This window comes from Mauremys reevesii, linkage group 2, assembly GCF_016161935.1.
Source record: "Mauremys reevesii isolate NIE-2019 linkage group 2, ASM1616193v1, whole genome shotgun sequence".
NCBI lineage: Eukaryota > Metazoa > Chordata > Testudines > Geoemydidae > Mauremys > Mauremys reevesii.
Window position 1 is genome coordinate 179,770,264 of NC_052624.1, and position 21,626 is coordinate 179,791,889.

Sequence of the window (21,626 nt, forward strand, 5' to 3'; positions counted from 1 at the left end):
ATAACCGCTGCCGGGGAGATTGATTGCGTTGCAATGTTGGTCACATCCAACACGCACTGCAGAGACATTTTCGCCACTAGTTGGCCTTCGTTAATGATAGCCATGAATTGGTCTTTGTATGCACCCAGAAGCTGGTCAATAAAGGAGAAAAATAGGTTTTTCTGCCAAACAGATCCAAGCACGTCCCATCTCAGTCAGACAGCATAGATTTAAACTGGTATTGGCGACCCCTCGAATTGATCGCGACCACTATGATAGAATTTGGAGGCGGATGGGTGAATAAAAATCGTGCACCTTTGCTGGCACATAGTACTTTTTGTCTGGCTGCTTGCATGTTGGCAGGATGGATGCTGGGGTCTTCCATATCACCCTAGCAGGGTCTAGGAGTGCCTTAGGGAGGGCTACCCTGGCAGAGGTGGAAGAACGTCCACCAGTTTATGATGAGGTTCGAACACCATGAAGTTGCACTTGTAGGGCCTCAGTCACTCTTTCAGTTAGGTCCTGGAATGACCGAAAGTCATCTGTCAGAGATTGGGGGGGGGGGGGAGGAGGAGAAGGGGAGGGGAACCCACCTCCTCGTCAGGTGAGGATAATGAGAGGTGGGCTTTAGGAGCCTCTTCCTTTTCCACCTCCACTTCCTGTTCTTCCTCCAAGAATTCAGGAGGGTCTGGTGCCCTTGATGTCACTGCTGAAGGAGGACGTCTCTCTACCTGCTGGTAAATCATGCTAGGGGCCTGTGAGGCTTGTTATCTCTGGGCCTGCCAGGGTCCCAGTATGGCCATTGTGGGTAGGGAGCTGGTGGCTGTAACCACGGTTACCCACACCAAGGAGGTTGAGGGCCAGGGTGGCACCTCTGGTATCCTTGGTGGGATTGGGGTCTATGGTGGGTAGGATGATTGGTGAGAACCCAGTTCCTCTGGCTCACTCTCTGAGTCTGAATGGAAAAGAGGCATTGCGAGGTGTGGAGATGCCATTGTGTCCACTGCTCCTGGTTAGCTCAGTGCCAGGGCCCCAGTATTGAGAAGAGGTGAGTCTGGTGCATCACATACCCACAGTAGGGTGACCAGAGACCAAGTGTGAAAAATTGGGACAGAGGGTGGAGGGGTAATAGGAGCCTATATAAGAAAAAGCCCCAAATTTCGGGACTGAACCTATAAAACCGGGACATCTGGTCACCCTAACCAAGAGGTCTGATGCGCACCTGTATTCCACAGGTGCAGTTGGTACTGGTATCAGTGCCGAAGGCTGCCGGTGCTGAGGAGCTTATGCTGAGGGAGTTGGTGATGTGGACCTGGTTGTATGGTCCATCAGTGGTTGTATGGTCCATCAGTGCCACGCGCACCAGGATCAGTGCTGGTGACCTCACTGATGTAGCCTTCCCTGGGGCGGATCGTCTATGTTTATCACCAGACACCTCGGTACTGGTATCTCTTTGCCTGTGCCCATCGGGTCTTTGGGCGTTCCGACTGCCTCTGTCGGCTCAGTACTGTCCATGCCCTGGGTACTGACTGTAGGTGGCTTCACGCCATCGGTACAGAAGATACTGATAGAGCCAGAGAACGTTTCTAGTTTGATCTGGGCTCACTACGGTGACTCACAGATGTCTTCTTACCAGTCCTTAGTGAGTAGTTCATTTCCTTAGAATCACCTGCCCTCAACATAGAAGACTGTAGTGATATCTCACTCTGGGACTCCGGAAATTGAAGGACCAACTCCATCAGCAGGAGTTTTAACCTTAACTCTCAGTCCTTCTGTAGCAGGGTGATCACCTGCTCCTGCCCAGAGGGGTAAAAAGCAGCCTTGGGGAGGGCTGTGGCTGGGGAAAGGCTGACTGGGGAGGCAGCCTAAGCTGTGGCCATGCCCCAATCAGGGCCCAGCTGGCCCTTATAAGAGGGCAGTGGGCCAGGAGCTATTCAGAGTCTCTCTCTGTCTCTAGAGGGAGAAGGGCCTAGCTGCTGGGAAGCTGAACCAAGTACCTAAAGTGGAGCAGGGCTGGGGAAAGGCCAGATGAGCGGGGGAGCTCCAGCCTGGAAAATTCCCAGGCTGCAGGCCTTGTTAAGGGCCGAAAAGGTACTGGGGTTGCAATGGGGCAGCCCAAGGGTAGGCAGAGGCAGCAGGTCCAAACCTTCCTTGCCAATGACGAGTGGCAATTATACTGCAGTCTGCCCCAGTGAGCGTGGGCTATATAGTGACTGGCAATAGCCAAAGACTGAGGCGAGGTGGGGATAGGCGGTTGGGGGTTCCCTGGGGAGGGGAGACCCAGAGAGACCACGGGGTTCTGCAGGGGCAGAACCCCGGCAGAAGGGGCACTGGGGGCTGGGAGGGACATGGGGCCAGCAGCAAGGTGAGACACCGGCCTGCAGAAGGCGCTCCTGGGTCCAAAGGCTGGAGAGCTAATTCCCTGGATGACCAGCAGGAGGCGCAGCAGGGTGAGTTGCTGCGCCTAGCTACACCTTCCCTAGACCTGGGTTTTAGCTGCTGGCACCAACCACACTTTTGTGGATTGTGCTTCTCCCCGAGGCAGCGAATTGAGTTAAATGCCTGAGCAAGCTGGCTAGCCTTGTGGCAGGCAGGGAGCCATGCATGCACAGGCAGGACAGACTGCTACTGAAATTCTCCGACCAACAGCGTGGGGGTGCACACACACCTACAATGGAGCATCCATAAGGACACTACTCCAAGAAGTATAATTTTGACTCCTAACAGTTAATTTATATAGCAACCATAATTTTCATACTGTAGGTTGTCAACAAAAATATTATCTTGTTCCATGCTCTATGTGGAACCTAGATCAACAGTGAGTTCTTTCACCACTAACTGAAATCTTCTCATTTAAGAGACCATTTTAGATAAATGAGGCTTAGGAGCCAAGAAAAATAAGCCAATTGCAAAATGGAATAATACTAGGGCAAGAACAAGACAGCAATGAAATTAAAAGCTATATAAGCAGATGAGAACATACAAATAAAACCCATTACCTGCTTGTTGTAAATATTGGCTGCAATCCTTTTACGCAGTACTAATTCCATAGCAGCAGGATGACTAAGTTGCACAGTGATCTTCACTATTAAGTAAATCCTCTCATTTTGTGGTGTTACCCTGTTCAAATGCACTGAATCATGGACAGAAGAATCCCAAGCAGCAGTGGCTGAAACCTAAGTGGACAAATTGGGTAGTGGAGTAAAAGGAGAAAAAGAAAATGAATGTCAATTACTTCAATTTAAAATGTACCAGAATTTAACAAGAAATAGTAACACCATTAATGAAAGAAAAACAGCTGTAGTGGGCACTTTAGGAGCAGTAGTGTCATGGGTGTGTCAGGATCTGAAAGGCCACATTGGAGCATGTGATCCTGGTGCAGTGCAGAGCCCATGTGTACCGGGGATCTATACACAGCTGCAAGCAGAAGGTTAAAGTGAAGGGAGGGACCACAGGATTCGCTACATGAATCCTCTGGTTGTCCCTTACTTGGGACTTGATCCAAAGCTCACTGAACTCAACTGGCATTAGGAGTGGGCCATAGCAGAGGGGCACACAAAGGCCTCTGCATCTTCCACCCTGTGAAAGATCTTTTCATTTTCCTTCCGCAGGCATCCCCACTACAACCCAGCCAAGTTATTCATCCTGGGAGCTGGTCTCAGGATATATGCCTAAATGAGATAGCATGGAAGGTGGAACAAGTGAAAAATCAAGTACAACTCCAAATTTAATCTACAATTATAGAGCACCTTTCACTTTGAATGGTTCCAAACCTTTTACAAACAAACAAGACCCACAACCGGAAAAATAATCTATTTATTCCTTTAGAAATTAAGGCCTTATCTAGTTTAGAAGACATTGTAGTGACTAGAGAATAAGTGAAATTATTACAAGAGCCAAGAGGGTGCAAATTGAGAAACACAGAGAGGAAAGCATTTTTAGACAGTTAAAAAGTCTTTTCCAAAAAGATTCAACATCCCCCACTTCTCTAAGTTAAGCAATGAGAGCTAAAAAATTACATTCTCTAAAATCCCAAAGAAATCTTCTACAAAATCCAGGATGCACTAGACGTTCATGGTATTTCTAGGATAAAAAGCAGAAAGAGACCTAAAAATAACCTTATCAACAACTTTCATATCTTCTGTTCATGAGATAAAAACCCTGTATTTTTTAAATGCTTTAGAGGTCACCTGTAAACTGAAAAAATCGAATATGGATCACTTCGTCCATCACTGAAATATAGCTAATTCCGGGGAGGATATGGCAGCTGTTTGACATCGCACATCAATATAGCACAGGAAACAAGGAATATCCCATCCAAATGAAACTGCATAAAAGAATTTGGGGCTAAAGAATGTAATTACCAGAAACTGAATTTGTTAGCAACTCTACTCCGACGAAAAGCGCAATAGAACGCATGACTATAGTTTTATAAATATGGATAGTAACTGCATGGTCTGAAGACTGAAAGAATGACCCTGCCACCAAAAATATTAACATTAACAATAAATTAATAAACATTTATAATTAATTTGATACTTAACTAGTCATAAGAATTAAACACATAATAAAAACACAAAGCAGAAAGCAAGCATGAATGTAAGTCGCAATTGCCAGGAAGGAGGCTTATTAGTAATTTACCTCATCATCACTGTGTTTTATGATTGGCAGATAAAAGAACTGACTCCCATGCTCCTTTGGCAGTATTGAGTTAACTCCTGATGCATGGGGACCTACAAGCTGTTCATTGGCACTGAGGTCATCAGCTAATGAAATCAACACACAAAGAACACAAATGAAAAAGTTAGGTCTACATCAAAGGATATAAATTAATAGAAGTTTGAATTGTTATAAAGGCCTGAATTGTTACAAAGGCCTATCAGGTGATTTTGTACCTCTTTCATACTGTATTAAGTGTTGGCTAATCATAACTAATACACCAAATTGTGGGGAAGCTTGCAATATACACAAAAGGGGCCAGGGAAAACTAGGTTGAGACCATAACATTCATTCTCACTTGTGACCCAAACAAAATTTTAGACTAGATTTTTAAAGGCTCATGAATTAATATATTATGCCAGGCAGGGTCTGAAATTTTTTTTTTTTATCTATCCATTCATCGTAACCAGCTAGCTTCTCATATAACATCCATCGCTGAGGTATCAAGGCATCTTTAGGAGACTAGTATACTAGGGTATCTGGACATTTGATTTTACACACGGGACTACATTAGGGTCATAGTCAAGCAAGTTTTGTAATATTACACTGAATCAGGTAGTTCTTCCTAAACATCTTGTTTTGTCTCCTACCTGCTAACTTCCCAAAACCCTCAGATATAAACCAAATTTCAGCTAAGAGATGCCATCTCTTTCAAGAACAAACACTAAAAAGTCATTTTAGTAGTCCTTTAGTAGTAGAACTCGGTGACTTCCCTGGGAGAAGTTTCAAATACTCTGTATTACGCATAAAACTCTTTAATTATGCTACTAACTTGCAGTTTAAATAATAGTTACTTTTGAACCACAAGGAGAGCAAAAACAACAACATAACTTCTCAATAGCACATGGACAATTTTCTATCAGTACTTCAAAGAAATATGTTCTTGCAGATAGAACTGAAGCACCTTTTGAAACTTGCACTAGATTTACCTATCTGCTGTCGATCTTAAATTTAAACCCTGCTTCTTTTGGGGGCACTATAATGCACCAAATTTCCTCAAGTATCTTTTAGGAAAATCTCCTTCAGGTCTCTTACAATCCCTTGTTATTTGGTCCCAGTTGTAAAGTTATTCTCTGCTTAATTGCACCAATCTGTGAAGTCAGAAAAAAAGGATTTTTCCTTCTAAAAGCTGTACAACATAGTGGAATCAGAGGCATAACTCAAGTTTTTATTTTCCTTGCCTTTCAGGGACACTCCTTTATTTACCAGTTTATTGAGCTGAATTCAATTATTTCAGTAAAAACAGCATTAAAGAAATTTCCTAACCTGCAGGTACAACTTACCATTCAAATCAAGGAAAAGGACAGGTATGTGTGTTTCCATTCCTGAAGGTGGGGTCCTGGAAGTAAGAACAAACTGCTGTCAATATGGTAAAATAAATATATAAGCTAACCCGCACAGGCAGCTATCCATGCAGTATTTATATACAATGCATCCAATGATTAAAACCTTCAGACATTTTGGTGGAGAATTTAACTGCACTGAAAAAAATTAGGATACTCAAAGTTATAGTACCCATAGATCTAGTAATTCACCCACCTATTATAGACATTGTATTCCTATATATATGACTATATGTATAGCTTAAATAAAAACATTCACCATGGTGATGTGGCACATTTCAACAGTTATGGGAACTTCATCTTTAAATGACTTGTTCTGTGCATACACATTTTCAGCCATGTTGTTGAATAGTTTTTTCCCCACATAGAATTAACTCATCCTTTTTTTTTTTTTTTTTTTTTTTTTTTTAAGAGAGGTCAAATCATAGTACATTAAAATAAAACACTATTTGTTTATTTCAATTGTCTCATACACATAGGTGAACAGACTTTCAAGTAAGTGTGTGTGTAACTAATCAGTGAAATTAAATGCCATAGCATTTATATCAATGTGTACATTTTTGGCTAAATGGTACACAATATCTAAATTGAGAAGGAAAAGTAACAGGAACCTAGAAATCAGAGATAGGAAAAAAAAATCTACTAGATCATCTAATCCAGCCTTCTGCTAACAAAGGGCTGCCTATCTGGCATTGTACGCTACTTTCAGTCAAACAGAACAATTATTCTTAGCCAAGTTTTTCCCAACTTAAGAAGTGTGGACTACATATAAGCCAGGTTTGATTTTGGTTTGGGTTTTTTCTCCTTAAAGCCAGTTTTAATTATCTGAGTACAAATAAAAGCCTCTGAAACTTGTGTGTGTGTTTGAGTGGGGAACAAAACCTTTTTAAATTGGTCCAAACATTTAAAAAAGGCAAAGTAGAATTTTATTAAGTTTTCTATAATTTGTCTTTGAGGCAACTAAATGAACATATGAAAGATTTCAACCTACGGGTAGTATTCAGAATTATAACCACCTGAAAACAAGTGCTTAAATTTAACGTTACTGCTCAAATTGTAACTACGGGATTGTTACCTCAGAGTTTCTGTATAACAAGTTAGCTAGGCAACTTTTCCTTCAGATTCTGAATATACTGTGCATTCTACAAGTTAGCTCAATTACATTTTGCCAAACAGTTCTTTGCTCTTGGAGGAGGAAGTTCAGATGCAGTTCCTTTTGTATCCAATGCAAAGCATCAAACAGGAAATTTATTGAGGAATAGTTTATATTCATATTAGGATATTACAGACTCTGGGCCTGATTCACCACTGTTCTTCCAGCTTCACACCAATTAATGCTAGTGTAACACTGGAATATAACAGTGGTGAATCAGACCCTCAAATTTCACCACTTAATTTTCTATGCACATATACAAAAAAACAGATGTTGGGGTTTTGTATTCTTGAGCTCTATTTACACATACCAATCTGCAGGAGCACCTGGGATGCCACTGCCTGGGGCTGGGACAAGCACTGCATTCCTCTCTTCTGTTAGTCCCATCCACTGTTCTAGTAGCCGTGCTTCCCGTTCTATTTCATCCTCCGTTTTCTCTACAGTGAAAGAGACAATATATTAGATGTATGATTTTAAACTGCATTTGTAGTTCACATTTCCCTATAACAAATTTACAGCTTATCACTAGATTATAAATCACACTATGCAGACTTGTGACACTGAAATCTGAACTACTGTATAAATTTCAACTTTACTAGAAAAAGTTCCTTTATAAGTTACTGTGACTTTTTTTTTTAAACTTTTTTATTCTAAACAACGTGCTAAGTACAATTCTAAGTTTCACATCAAGTGAAATTATGTTTGGAAAGAGGGACAAAGTACAAAGAGAATTTAAGCTTCAAGTGATACAAACCTTGCTTATTGCTGATTTTTTTAATCTGTTCATCTAAGTACTCCCTGCGTTTTATGAGTGCATCAGACCACCTTTCTCGCACACAGTTTAAATCTTCTTCCTAACGTGGGGAAAGAAAATATTTTCCTGAACATATCATATTGATCTTTACAAAGGACACACAACTGTATGTGATAATTTGTGATCAGAAATGCTATTGGAAATTTTTGCATGATTAATATGCAGGAAGCTTTCATTTATATCATGCACACTGATTAAGCAGTACACCATCCAGGAATTAAAGGTCAGTATCTTTCAAGCTTCAAATTACAAAAGGAAAAGCATGAAAAGTTGAAACTATACTAGCTGCTGTATAATTTTTATGCTGTCAACATTTCTAAGATGTTCATATACAGAATTTGTGATTTACAGGTAAGTATTAAGACCAGGGAAGTGGCATCCAAACTGTTTAATGCAGTGGAATGGGGAAAATAGGTATTATACATTGGCCAGGTGTTTTCCTGAAGACTGCAGACAGGTCAGTATACCCTTAAACCTGCATAAAATTCTGTTACTAGCTGCCATCAGTGCAATAAAAAAATTCCCCATGCAAAGAGAATCTATCATGCATTCATGCTTTATGACATCACAGGAATACACCTCTACTCCGATATAACACGACCCAATATAACACAAATTCAGATATAACGCGGTAAAGCAGTGCTCTGGGATGGCGGGGCTGCGCACTCTGGTGGATCAAAGCAAGTTCGATATAATGCAGTTTCACCTATAACACGGTAAGATTTTTTGGCTCCCAAGGAGTTATATTGGGGTAGAGGTGTACTTGGACTATTCTTCTCTGTGATTCAAGGTGTCAGGAAGCGCACAAACAGCCCGCAGGAAGTTAGTACCTAAACTGACATTTTGAAGACTATTAAAGAACATACTATGCTATATTAAGGGATGTCAACACCAATGCCTGAATAAGGTTTTGCTTCTTCCAAGCACCAAAATCAAATATAAGTCTTACAACTAGGAAGATATCAGGAATATTATTTCCATTTTCAGCCTTTATTCTTATTCTTTTTAAATGCTACGTTTGGTGATGCATATTTTTAGCTTTCCAAATTTTAACATCTCTAAAGCTACTCAGAATACAAAATGCAGACTAACATTTTTATTTTTTTAGATAAGCTAAAACTAAACTTCGATAGCCTAAAAAACAAAATTTCTCATTAAAATATTTAATTTCACAGCACTTCCACTCTGCCTCTCTATTAGCATTTTCAAACAGTAATACATTTTCTAAAGACAAGGAGTTTGCTTTTTAAAGAAAAACCTATTATGTAAATTCTGGATAGTAAATGTTAATGAAGGTTGCATGTTTTTATTGTAAAAAACTGTATTTGCATTCTAATATTAAAGTTGCTAAGCTTTATTTATTTTTTAAAGTAACAGGAAGTTAGAAGATCTGATTATTGGAAATACTATAGAAAGAAGTGAAGTGTAAGATTATAAAGTAAATTATAATATAAGATATACTGAAATGGCAATGTTTTTATAGCCCAGGCAGTCTTTTTAATGCAGAGAATGTATTTTTAAAGCTGCTTTTGCTTGCTCCAATACTCTTATCCACTTTAAAGTTGCTGGCTATTAGCATTAGCTGTGCCCCATGCCACAGGATATACAGCAACAGCAGCAATACCTGATAACTATCCATATCACCATCATCATCATCTCCTCTCTGGTAGGAGAAAATAAATTTTGTAAAACACAAAGAACATGCATTTTTCTTGACAAAACAGCACACCGAAAAAAACACATACCAATAAAACCCCAAACATTTCCATCACACACAAACTGGTACAAAGGCAAAGCATTTATACAATTTAATCACCAGAGTCATACAATTAGTTGATTTCATCACGTTTTTGTTTGGTTATATGATAGTGGTTAATAAATAAAAGTACTGGTCTCAATTTTCTTACTTGATCTTAGTATCTCACCTGTGATATGAGTATTGTTGTTAGTGTATATTTAAATTTTATTTTTTTTCAAATATTTTTGGCTTCTTATACATACTGCACAAGTTTTTAAACAGACAATGAGCTGTCAAATTTCTAAAGAAAACAGGTAACACCAGACAGTAGGCAGGAATTAAGGAATCAGATCAACATTCTTATGGTAGAGGTAGGAGCCCCTGAAAATAATGGATTGTACAAAATATTGACAAGCCCTTAGATCTAACATTATGACTGAGCACTTCTATTATATATGCAAATGTAAACAGGCAAAGGAAAGTTAGGTGGTTCTATAGTGAACTGATAGGTACATTAAATGTTTGTATATACACACATAGGTAATGTGTATTTCTGTGCCCAAATCTGCTCTCGATGACATTAGTAGGTGTTCTGCACTGGCTTCAACAGGAACAAACTTGGGCCTATAAGCAGATATCACACACATATATATCGGGCATCTGTTAAAGTGAGCAAAAGTAACAGAATATTATGTATGGATGTGATTATATTAAAATACTCGGGCCTCCATTTTGATTTTATAACTTGAACTATTTTAAGGAGGTTCTAAAACTGCAAAGCAAATAATAATTAACTTGGTGCATTAACCAGTTGCCCTACCTGGTAGCTGTCCAACCCCCTCTGTAGTTTGGTTGATCTGGCAGTCACACAGCCTATAGAGACAGAAAGAATGGCTTCCACCATGAGGGGAAGTGTTCCTGAATGCTGTACAGGCTTCACTGTCACTTGAACTCTTCGAGAATGACCCTGAATAAGTGACCAGAAGAATTAGAGAGAAATTAAGAACAACATTTTAAGAATACTCTTAAAGCAGGTTAACAGGGCAGGAAAAGGACTCAGTACCTGCCTAAGTTGGAATATCCCACCAGTGTTTACATCCTTTGCCTGATGGAGTTCAACTGCTGTATATTCCCCCATCTCATTTAGTTCTTGTATGGAAATCCACATTTCTATTCTGCGAGTTACTTCACTCCACCTAGAGAGAGACACCCCAAACAAGCAACATTTGTAATTCAGATCAGTAAGAGTATGAAGTTTCTCTAACACTGCAAGTATCTTACCCTAATCTCTTTAGAAAGCTGATGGAATCATTCCTTGTAGCTTATTCATACCTGTCTCTCAGTGTCCTAGTTTTAGCATGAAGAGAATCAACCTCCCAAATGGAGCTGCCATTGCCAGTACATCTGTGACCCCACACCTCAATAGCAAGAGCTCCTTCTGAAATGAACTCCAGAAATTCCTCTGTGACATTCACCACATAGTCCTGGAAACAGAGAAGGGGAACTGTATTCAATTAACAAATCAAATCTCCTCATTTTGTTAACAACGGGGGGCAGAGCAAATGTGGTCTCTGCTTGCATGGTAGAGGTAACAATTTGGATGAGAAGCTTTAGATTCACAGGCAGAGCCTTGAGGGCAGAGAAGACTTGAGACAAATCTCAAGAATCCATATGTGTGTGTTTCCATCATTTTAACGTTATGAATATTTCAACCACACTCTAAATCAGGGGTGGGCAAACTATGTCCCGCGGCCGGATCTGGGCCCTCAGGGCTTTGGATCTGGCCCACGGGATTGCCCCCCGTGGCGCCGCGGGCCCTGCACCACTCGCAGAAGCGGCCGGTGCCACTTCCCTGCGGTTCCCAGGCGGGGGGGCAGAGGGCTCCGTGAGTTGCCCTTGCCTCCAGGCACCGCCCTCTGCAGCTCCCATTGGCCAGGAACGGGGAACTGCGGCCAATGGGAGCTTCAGGGGAGGTACCTGGAGGCACAGCAAGGGCAGGGCATACAGAGCCCTCCGACCGCACCCCCCTTCCCCAGGGGCTGCAGCGCTTCCTGGAGCGGTGCGGCGTGGGGCCAGGGCAGGCATGCAGGGAGCCTGCCCTGGCCCCAGTGCGCGCTGCTGCCACCCTGGAGCCGCTTTAGGTAAGCAGCACCGGGCAGGAGCCCGAACCCCTCCTGCACCCCGCCCCTCAACCCCCTGCCGCAGTCTGCACCCCTCCTACACCCCAATCCCCTGCCCTGAGTCCCTCATATACCCTGTACTCCTCCTCTGCCCCACTCCCTTGCCCTGAGCCCCTTCCTGCACACCACACCCCCTCCCACACCCAGCACTCCCGCCCGCACCCCAACCCCCTGCCCCACATACAATTTCCCCACCCAGATGTGGCCCTTGGCCCAAAAAGTTTGCCCATCCCTGCTTTAAATAGCCTTATGTTTATGCTCTCTAAGTTACTGATATCATTAAACCCTTCAATTCATATATAGCAAAATCTCATAAGTGTTGGTGTTTCCTTACAAGTTTAAAGACAACTGTTTTGAACATACATCTAAGTTATAACAAGCTATGGCTACAGCATATTATACATTTGAGTTTCTTCCCAAAAATGCAGTTTCCTAGCAATTATGATACAGGATATTTAGTTGCATTTTTTCCCCAAAAGTTTATATGCCATTTAGGGTCATGCTCTGAATAGTTCATCTCAAACATATTGCCCTCCTGATATGCTGTTTTAAAATAAAATAATTACCTTACAGTGAGAGAAGGTCACTCTAAACTGAGCTTCCTTGCTCTGAGGTGATGGCACATCAGGATCAACCACTGGTGCTGCTACAGTTGACTCACACTGATCCCAGAATGCGTATTGACAGAAGACAAAGTTAGACAGATTCAGTGGTAGTCCAGTTGCTTCTTTTATTTTTACCTGGGTGAGATAAACAGACACGCAAAGTAATGTGATTATTTCCTCTTATAGATTGTTTAAAAACTAAAGCATGTAAGTGACAATTAACATTCAGGACCAAATTTTCAAAAAAGACCTCAAACCACTCTCTAAACATGCATCTATTCTGGAAGCCTGCAGTTTTGCATATGCAAAAACTCAGATGCATTTGTGTTCACAGTGTTTAAGTATTTAACTTGCAGACCTATATCCACATTTTTGATCGTGTAAAATGCTAGGCTCCCAAAATTGAATATGTAAGTTTACACTTTAAAGCTATATATACACACAATTATTTATTAAAGGGATTGTATTGATGGCAACTGAGATTGAAATAATCTCTAACCATACAGCATGAACAGCCACAAAAACTTCTCTACTTGACAAATCAACCCTGAAATGCAAGGATCACCTCTTCTGTGACTGCCAAGAAGGGTGTCTCTTAGGATGTCAGCATTTGTGGTGTGGACCTGTGTCCACTAGAAACTGAACTGAAGCCACTCAATTCATAGTCATTCAATGGTTATCATTTTTGATCAATACTGATCTGGACTACATCTGAACCAGAGTGAGATAGATGAGTCTCTTTCCTATTAACAACATCCTAAACAACCAAGTCCTGCAAAATTTAATATTTATATTGGATTGTAACAATACATTTGTTTTTTAAAAAAATGTCTCAACTAACAGATTGTCTCCTACTTACCCTGCAGGTGAGCTTTTTTGCTCTGTGAATAATTTCTCCATTGCTGTCCATGATTTCCAGGCTTCCGCTCTCACTGGAGTTCTCAGAAGAGTCATCCCCTTCTGCTACGCGTTCTGGAACAACACCAGTGACTCGCATCACTTCAACATGCAGCCGTCCTGCAACCTGAAGCACAAATACTAAGTACTTATGCTTTAAGAACATTATATAATATCCAACTTCCAAGGGGAGAGAAGGGGAGCAGGCAACAAGCAGTGGAATTGAAATGTCACTGCACCTTAAACACTGAATAGAAGGGGAATAATACCACAGGGAAAAATAAAAGGGAGAGACTATGGAGAAAATGAATGCATGATACATTTATCTCACTATTCAACTTTTCACTTTTCAATTCACACAATTCAATTCAAAACAGTAAAAGTACTTAGGGTCATTACTGCAGTGGATTTGTGGCTGAACTTTAATTGGGATTAAAGAAATTTGTGCATAAAGCTGAGGTGCCTTAATCTCTGACCTTGTATTACTTGTCTGCCAAACTACCATCACAAAACGCATTTTACGTTTTTAGTCAAACGAATTTTCTTAGCCATAAAATGAACAGTTTTTTGCTGATTAGATATTTAAAGGTACAAAAAAGACTCATTATAAAAATAAAAAAATCAGCACTTAGGTTAGTCAAAATTTTAGTTAGAGATATTTATCCATAAAACAGGTTACAAACCTATAACTAATTGCATTCCCTCTTTCCACTTGCAATACATTATACATTACCAATACATTAAGATTCTATTTAGCCTTACCTCCCCCTGCTGGCTGATGATCGGCACTGCATATTGAAGTTTAACATCATAGAAAAGGCACTCCAAAAAGACATTTGCTACTCCAATTAAGATATGGTTTTCTTGTGCTTCATAGAAAGGGTCACCTTTTTTACCAATGAGCTTCCTTATCTGTTTTGGTTTTTTTAAGAAGGTACATTAATTACTTTTTAAAAGTTGTAAACTTAGTGGAACCATCAAAATGTGCACAAACCACAATTGAATAAACATATATTCTTTATTCTGTGACCTTTACCCTTAGTCACCCCACCCCACTGATGTTTCTCTCTCAGTCATCACATCACACCTAAATTTAGATGTGAAGCTCATCACAAAATTCAAATAAGCTCTTTGGATGGGGATCATGTAATGCCTTTAGTTTCACTCATACAAATAATAAAATATGACCTACATTTTGAAAGACCTTCAGCCAAATTCAGACCCTGTTCTAAGTCAGTGCAATTCCAGAGACTTCAAGGAGTTGCACCTCCTTATATCTCATCTGAAACTGGTCTTTAAAAAGAAAGAACCAAATTATTACCCCAATACCCAGCTAGATATATGGGCTGGATGCTGGGGAACACTGCAAGTGCAAGAGGTGTTAGGGGAGCAATCAAGGAGGAATCTCCCCCACAGGCCTGGAGCTGCTTCCTTACTGCTACATGACTGAAATAATCTCTACAGCTTTTTATATACAAACACCCCATGCATGATAGCAGATCATCTGGCTCCGCCACGAAGTATCTTGCTAGGAATCCCCGTAGAAATGTATACTGCTCTGTGGACGCATGAGCACCCTGCATCCTGCTCCTCCTCTTTGCCTGCCTCTTCCTCTTCCTCTCCCTTTCCAAACACAAACATTTGAACCACAGTAGTACTGTTATAGCATATAAGGCACTACATACACCTCTACCCCGATATAACGTGCCCCGATATAACACAAATTCGGATATAACATGATAAAGCAGTGCTCGTGGTGGGGGGGAGGAGAGGGCGGCTGCGCACTCTGGCGGATCAAAGCAAGTTCGATATAATGTGGTTTCACCAATAACGCAGTAAGATTTTTTGGCTCCCGAGGACAGTGTTATATCGGGGTAGAGGTGTACTTCCAGGAAAGATAGTTCATGCCCAAGAAAATAGACTAGTACAACCAAGAGATGTACTTTTTAGTGCTCCTGTGCTCACTGAAATCAACGGTCCATTGACTTCAATGTGTGCAGGATCAGACTCATAACACAAACATGATTTGAGAGTTTCTTATTATCCTGTCCAAAGAAGCAATAATTCCAACAGAAGCCAAGTGATTGCTCAAACTGTTGTGAGAATAATGCTCCATGTAGGCTGCAGGAGTCAGAATAATTTGTGCTCCCCGTATCATCCATGTGACAGCATGCTGCTGATGCATTCCTACCTGGCAATTTGAAGGGCACACTCTTGAACAAGCAAATCCTATTTCATTCTCTTGCAAGGTATAATGAGCCAAGGACTAATATGATTATATATAGGCATGATATTTACTCATAAGCATTATGAATATTTTTACACTTATGGCCAACTTGATATTTTAATTCTCAGCAAATACTAACTCTACTTAGGGCTTTGAAGTTAACATATACAAAAAATACAAAAGGGAAAGTGTAGCAAATTTTAAGTTCTAGGACCAAATTCTGTCCTCAAATACTTGTGCCAATTCCACTAGTGTCATGTTAATTGGAATTATGTCAATAAAAGTGTAAAGTGCATATATGAGGGCAGAATGAGGTGCCTATTCTTTATTCTGCATTGTAATGTATATTGTGCAGGTCAGTATTGTTCACAATTCCATCAACAACTCATGCAGAAAATTCTTCTTCACCAAAGTACAGTATTTGTACATGCGGGTTTATGTGCACATATTTACATTCTTTGTACTGAACCTGTAAAGATATAGATAGATAGATATACTAACAGACATACATTTTGACATTTTTAAAAATGTTTTTTAAATACCTCAGGAACTTTCTCCTTCCATTCTTGGTACAGGTCTCTCATGTCAATCAATTTGTTCTCCAGTTTCTCAATAGTCCACACCTGAGTACCTTTTTCTTTTCTTCGTACTTGAATAGCCGGCTCACTTACTATTGCCCCCCTCTGAGTCAGAAAAGAATAATTATTGACAGCACAGAAATTCATATTTCAAAATATTTAAACTCCTCACTCAAATTACATTCTCAAAGAGCACTAAAATACAGAGTACATGGCTCCCTTTTATATTCCAGCCACCCCATGTCTGCCCTCTAACTCAGCATGTAGTGCTGTGAAGATCCAGTGGCTATTTCCCTTTGTCTTTCTCAAATAACTTATTTTTTATGTAGACGTGTTAAATAAGAACAATCTCTCACAAATTCACGTGATAATGGATAGTAATATCCTAACTGACAGCAGTAGATTTTACTATACATCTCAAATGTCAATAAGCCTCTGAAAAGACTAAATAGGTTATTTTAAGTTTTGTAACGACAATATCACATAGGCCAAAAAAAGGTGGTGTTTTTTTTTTTAATTGTCTCAATTTGAATTTAAAAAGCAAGGAACTCTACTTAGGTTGCACAGCAAGAAAACAGAGCAAGTGTCATCAGCTCCCATGATGTGAATGCATGGATGGAAGGATACTTGTAAAAGAAAGTTATAGGAGCTATAATTAAAGTTGCTCTCTTATTTTTAAAACTATTTGCTCTCCACATATTAAGCAGTAAATGTCCATACTCCACTTTTAATGACTAAGTTTTGGACCTAAACATGATAATGTCCTCCTTTTAAAATGAAAGTGTGCTCACCACAATTGAATGTGGTGACTCTGCCTGCCCAGCACAAAAAAAAAAAGGACTGTACTCCTTTATGGGTCCTAACTGCATCTGGGTTACGAGGGAGGGGCTAGGGCAATGGACCTACCAGAGCCAACCTGGGGGGACCAGGAAGTGGCCAGAGCAGATAGTGGCACTGACTCATCACGTGCACTGGAAGAAGGGGAGGGTACCTGTACTCATGCATTCCAGAAAGAACTCACTCTCTCTCTCTCTCCCAATCACAATATCAGCGGTACCCATGTTCTCTCCCATGGGGTTGTAGTAAGATCAGGTTTTATGATCTCCTGTGGGCTTGCACTAGTGTTTTCTTCTGTGGCTGGGACAGAGTTTTTCCCTCATCCCCAGATTGGCTGAGGTGGGGTGGCTTTTTTTTTGCCTTCCCCACAGCAAGTAAGGGACCCAGTGAGGTAGGAAAGGATATTAGGTCAAGATTAGGGTTGTCAAGCGATTAAAAAAATTAATCACGATTAATCGCACTGTTAAACAATAATAGAATACCATTTTAAAAAATATTTTTGGATGTTTTCTACATTTTCATATATATTAATTTCAGTTACAACACAGCATACAAAGTGTACAGTGCTCACTTTATATTTATTTTTGATTACAAGTATTTGCACTGTAAAAAAAACAAAAGAAATAGTTTTTTTCAATTCACCTAATACAAGTACTGTAGTGCAATCTCTATCATGAAAATTGAACTTACAAATATTAGAATTATGTACAAAAACACCTGCATTCAAAAATAAGAAAATGTAAAATTTTAGAGCCTGAAAGTCCACTCAGTCCTACTTCTTGTTCAGCCAATCGCTTAGACAAACAACTTTGTTTACATTTGCAGGAGATAATGCTGCTTGCTTCTTATTTTCAATGTCACCTGAAAGTGAGAACAGACCTTCTCATGGCACTGTTGTAGCTGGCGTTGCAAGATATTTACATGCCAGATGTGCTAAAGAGTCACGTCCTTTCACACTTCAACCACCATTCCACGGGACATGCGTCCATGCTCACGACAGGTTCTGCTCAATAACAAGCCAAAGCAGTGTGGACTAATGCATACTCATTTTCATTATCTGAGTCAGATGCCACCAGCAGAAGGTTGATTTTCTTTTTTTGGTGGTTTGGGTTCTGTAGTTTCCACATCAGAATGTTGCTCTTTTAAGACTTCTGAAAGCATGCTCCACACCTCATCCTTCTCAGATTTTGGAAGGCACTTCAGATTCTTAAACCTTGGGTCAAGTGCTGTAGCTATCTTTAAAATCTCACATTGGTACCTTCTTTGCGTTTTGTGAACTCTGCAGTGAAAGTGTTGTTAAAATGAACAACATGTGCTGGATTGTCATCTAAGACTGCTATAACACGAAATATATGGCAGAATGCGGGTAAAACAGAGCAGGGGACATTGAACTCCTTGGGGGAGAATTGTATCTCAAATTTATTTAATGCATTATTATTTAACGAGCGCAATCAGCATGGAAGCATGTCCTCTGGAATGCTGGTCGAAGCACGAAGGGGCATATGAATGTTTAGCGTATCTGGCACATAAATACCTTGCAATGCCAGCTACAAAAGTGCCATGCAAATGCCTGTTCTCACTTTCTGATGACATTGTAAATAAGAAGTGGGCAGCATTACCTCTTGTAAATGTAAACAAACATGTTTGTCTTAGCAATTGGCTGAACAAGAAGTAGGACTGAGTGGACTTGTAGGCTCTGAAGTTTTACATTGTTTTGTTTTTGAGTGCAGTTATGTAACAAAAAAAATCTACATTTGTAAGTTGCACTTTCACGATAAAAATATTGCACTACAGTACTTGTATGAAGTGAATTGAAAAATACTATTACTTTTGTTTATCATTTTTACAGTGCAAATATTTTTAATTAAAATATACACTTTGATTTCAATTACAACACAGAATACAAGATATATTTGAAAATGTTAAAAAACATCCAAAATATTTAATACATTTCAATTGGTATTCTATTGTTTAACAATGCAATTAAAACTGAGATTAATTGCGACTAAATTTTTTGAGTTAATCGTGTGAGTTAACTGCGATTAATCGACAGCACCAGTCAAGATATTGAAACTCAGTAGCTAGCAGGTACTTGTTACACAGAGGATACAGTTCACTGATAAACCAGGAGCTGAAGTAGATTTAGGGGGGAGGAATCCCCTAAAGAAGCATGAAAAGGGGGTGGGGGGGTTGATACAGTGGGGAGCCAACCCCCTCCCCCTTTTCCAGTCCTCCTTAACTCTCATACAAGAGGAGGGCATTAGGGTCCCAACAACGGGCTGGCTGGGAGTGGGTTGGGAAAGGTGAGAGCTGACAGCAGCACTCCCAGATAAATGGAAATTATTAACAAAAAATGATGACCTGCACTGTAAAACTGATTGCCAGGTATTCTCAGATGTTAGGTGAGTAAAATTGCGGCCTAATTAAACAACAAAAACACTGCATCTTATCTTTCTTCCTGCATGGTCAGGACAATAAAATAATTCCCTCTTTCAGAGATTAGCTCTTTTTACCTTTCTGTTGGCACTGAGGTTTGCAGCAGGGATCTGAAGCGTCACTTGATAATCAGTTAGCTTGTTCATTTCTTCTGCTAAGAAGTTTGCTTCTCTCACCAGTGTGTTGGCCTTTACTATTTGCTCTCGAAGTTTAGCCAGGCTCTGCCGGAACAATTCATCCCTGTAGTGCAGCAGGTAACATGAAAAATAGAAGGAAACCTATTTTTTATTATTGGAAGGTCACAAACAGAATGGCTAGTCAAGTCCTGAGAAGAAATGCTGTACTAACACTAAACGTGTCTTATACATCATTTTATTGAGAAAAATCTTAGCATATGAAATAAACATACAGCTATGAAGGGAAGCCCAGAGCAATTAAACCCAAACTTTTCCCAACTAAAAGTCACATTTACAGAAGAACAGCTATACTGGGAATTTGCTAGGAGCCTGAAGGCTGCTCCTTATTTTGATGCAATAAATACACTGCATCTGTCTTTCCCTTTAATCTGGAGGTGTGGCCCCCTGAGACTACCAGCCCCAGCATGTGATGCTTCATCTTTATACAAACTGCATGTTGGAACCTACAACCTGTGTCCACACCTTCTTATTAAAAAGGTAAAGCTAGCTGGGGGGCCCTGCTGTGCTGTAGGATTCCATGGTCCACTGTATTAGCAATCCCTAGTATAAAACATTGCATGTTCCACAGATCAAATGCACCCTATAATTAAAAAAAATACATGCACAAATTAACAACTGGAGCATTGTGTGCAGGTTAACACCCTTTGTATGAATTCCAAAAAGGGTTCCCAAACCTGTTTGAACAAACCTAATCTAATATCAAAACTGGCAGCAACAACCAGCATATGGTGCTCCTCTCTATGATGCAAGTCTAGACTTGCCTCATGCAGGATCCGCAACATTAATTTTTTTAGTTTTACATGTTTATTCTTTAGGTAATAGAGAGAGAAGCCCAATCATTTCTGCCTTGTTTTAGGGGTCTGCACATAGGATCCCAGATGCGCAGCAGCACTTACAAGGGAGTATATTGTATCCCATAATTTCTTGAATAAAACCCATAATTAAACCTCAGATTCCTTAGTCCCCAGGACTCATATATACACACACACACACAATCAATCCTACGGAAATCAATTATATAGGATTAGAGACAAGTTTGGGAGGAGTGGCAAGCTTGCTCTGCGGGGCATGTAGATATGGGCAGAGTTTGGCTGAATGGATATTTTGTTTATACTCTTTTAGATCTGTCACATGCCTTAAATACCACAGACCATGCCGTATTGTTGTCATGCCTGTAGACCCTAGCAGGATCTGCTCTTGAGTGGCTACACTTTGAGAGGGGTTCCAGACAGTAGTTCTGGGCAATTGTTCTTCTGCCCTGAAGGCTCTCTCATACAAGGTAACACAAAATTATGTACATGTTGAACAGAAAGGGATAAGACCATTGGTAGGATTAGTGAGGAGGCCTGCTTTGTGGAGTCTTTAGTATTCTAAAGTACTCAGTTTAGTGCCTATTTCCTATCTCGCTCAGCTCTGTAATACAAATAGGGCCTTGTTAGAGGCCAGATACTCAGCAGCAGCTGTGTCCAAGACTGCTTCCTCTCCTCCTCCAGCCCCTATTCCCTCCGCCACCTGCTCTGCGTCAAAGAGGGAAACTCCTTTCCCCATGCCTCTTACTACTGTCATCCATGCCATCAGCAATTTGAGATTAGATGGCAATAATGCATTCTACCAAGAGACATATTGTGGGATCACCTGGAAGCTGAAGCTAGAGCAGCTACTTATTAACTAAGCAGTGCTCTGTTCCGAGAGCAAGTTACATGAGTGATCTGTCATACTGCTGGCTTCCATGTGGAATTGAATGCATTTGATCTATAAATGCTCTATATGGCACGGGATCTGGCTATACAAAATACACTCCCCTTTTCTCCCTGTGTGATGCTTCCGCATGTGAGATCAGTAGATGTACTCAAGCTAACAGGTTAATAATTTAAAAAGGGAGGGAGGTTGATGACAAGACTCTTTCCAAGAGAAGTCCTTGGC

At 40.4% G+C, this 21,626-nt stretch overlaps 1 protein-coding gene across 4 annotated transcripts in view; it reads right to left on the minus strand.

Annotated features, from left to right (window-relative positions):
- Nucleotides 1–21,626, minus strand: part of KIF13A (kinesin family member 13A) — a 198,636-nt gene that overhangs the window by 25,578 nt on the left and 151,432 nt on the right. For 2 of the 4 annotated variants that reach the window (XM_039523229.1, XM_039523227.1), the window contains exons 18-31: nucleotides 19,584–19,746; nucleotides 16,198–16,338; nucleotides 14,191–14,340; nucleotides 13,391–13,555; nucleotides 12,493–12,666; nucleotides 11,079–11,230; nucleotides 10,810–10,942; nucleotides 10,567–10,713; nucleotides 9,633–9,671; nucleotides 7,949–8,048; nucleotides 7,505–7,631; nucleotides 5,982–6,037; nucleotides 4,621–4,745; nucleotides 2,979–3,155 (exon numbers count right to left, since the gene is read on the minus strand). In XM_039523229.1, the coding sequence (XP_039379163.1) occupies nucleotides 2,979–3,155; nucleotides 4,621–4,745; nucleotides 5,982–6,037; nucleotides 7,505–7,631; nucleotides 7,949–8,048; nucleotides 9,633–9,671; nucleotides 10,567–10,713; nucleotides 10,810–10,942; nucleotides 11,079–11,230; nucleotides 12,493–12,666; nucleotides 13,391–13,555; nucleotides 14,191–14,340; nucleotides 16,198–16,338; nucleotides 19,584–19,746 (1,849 nt within the window). The remainder of the gene's footprint in view (nucleotides 1–2,978; nucleotides 3,156–4,620; nucleotides 4,746–5,981; nucleotides 6,038–7,504; nucleotides 7,632–7,948; nucleotides 8,049–9,632; nucleotides 9,672–10,566; nucleotides 10,714–10,809; nucleotides 10,943–11,078; nucleotides 11,231–12,492; nucleotides 12,667–13,390; nucleotides 13,556–14,190; nucleotides 14,341–16,197; nucleotides 16,339–19,583; nucleotides 19,747–21,626) is intronic. The other 2 variants (XM_039523230.1, XM_039523228.1) reach the window with 1 other exon arrangement.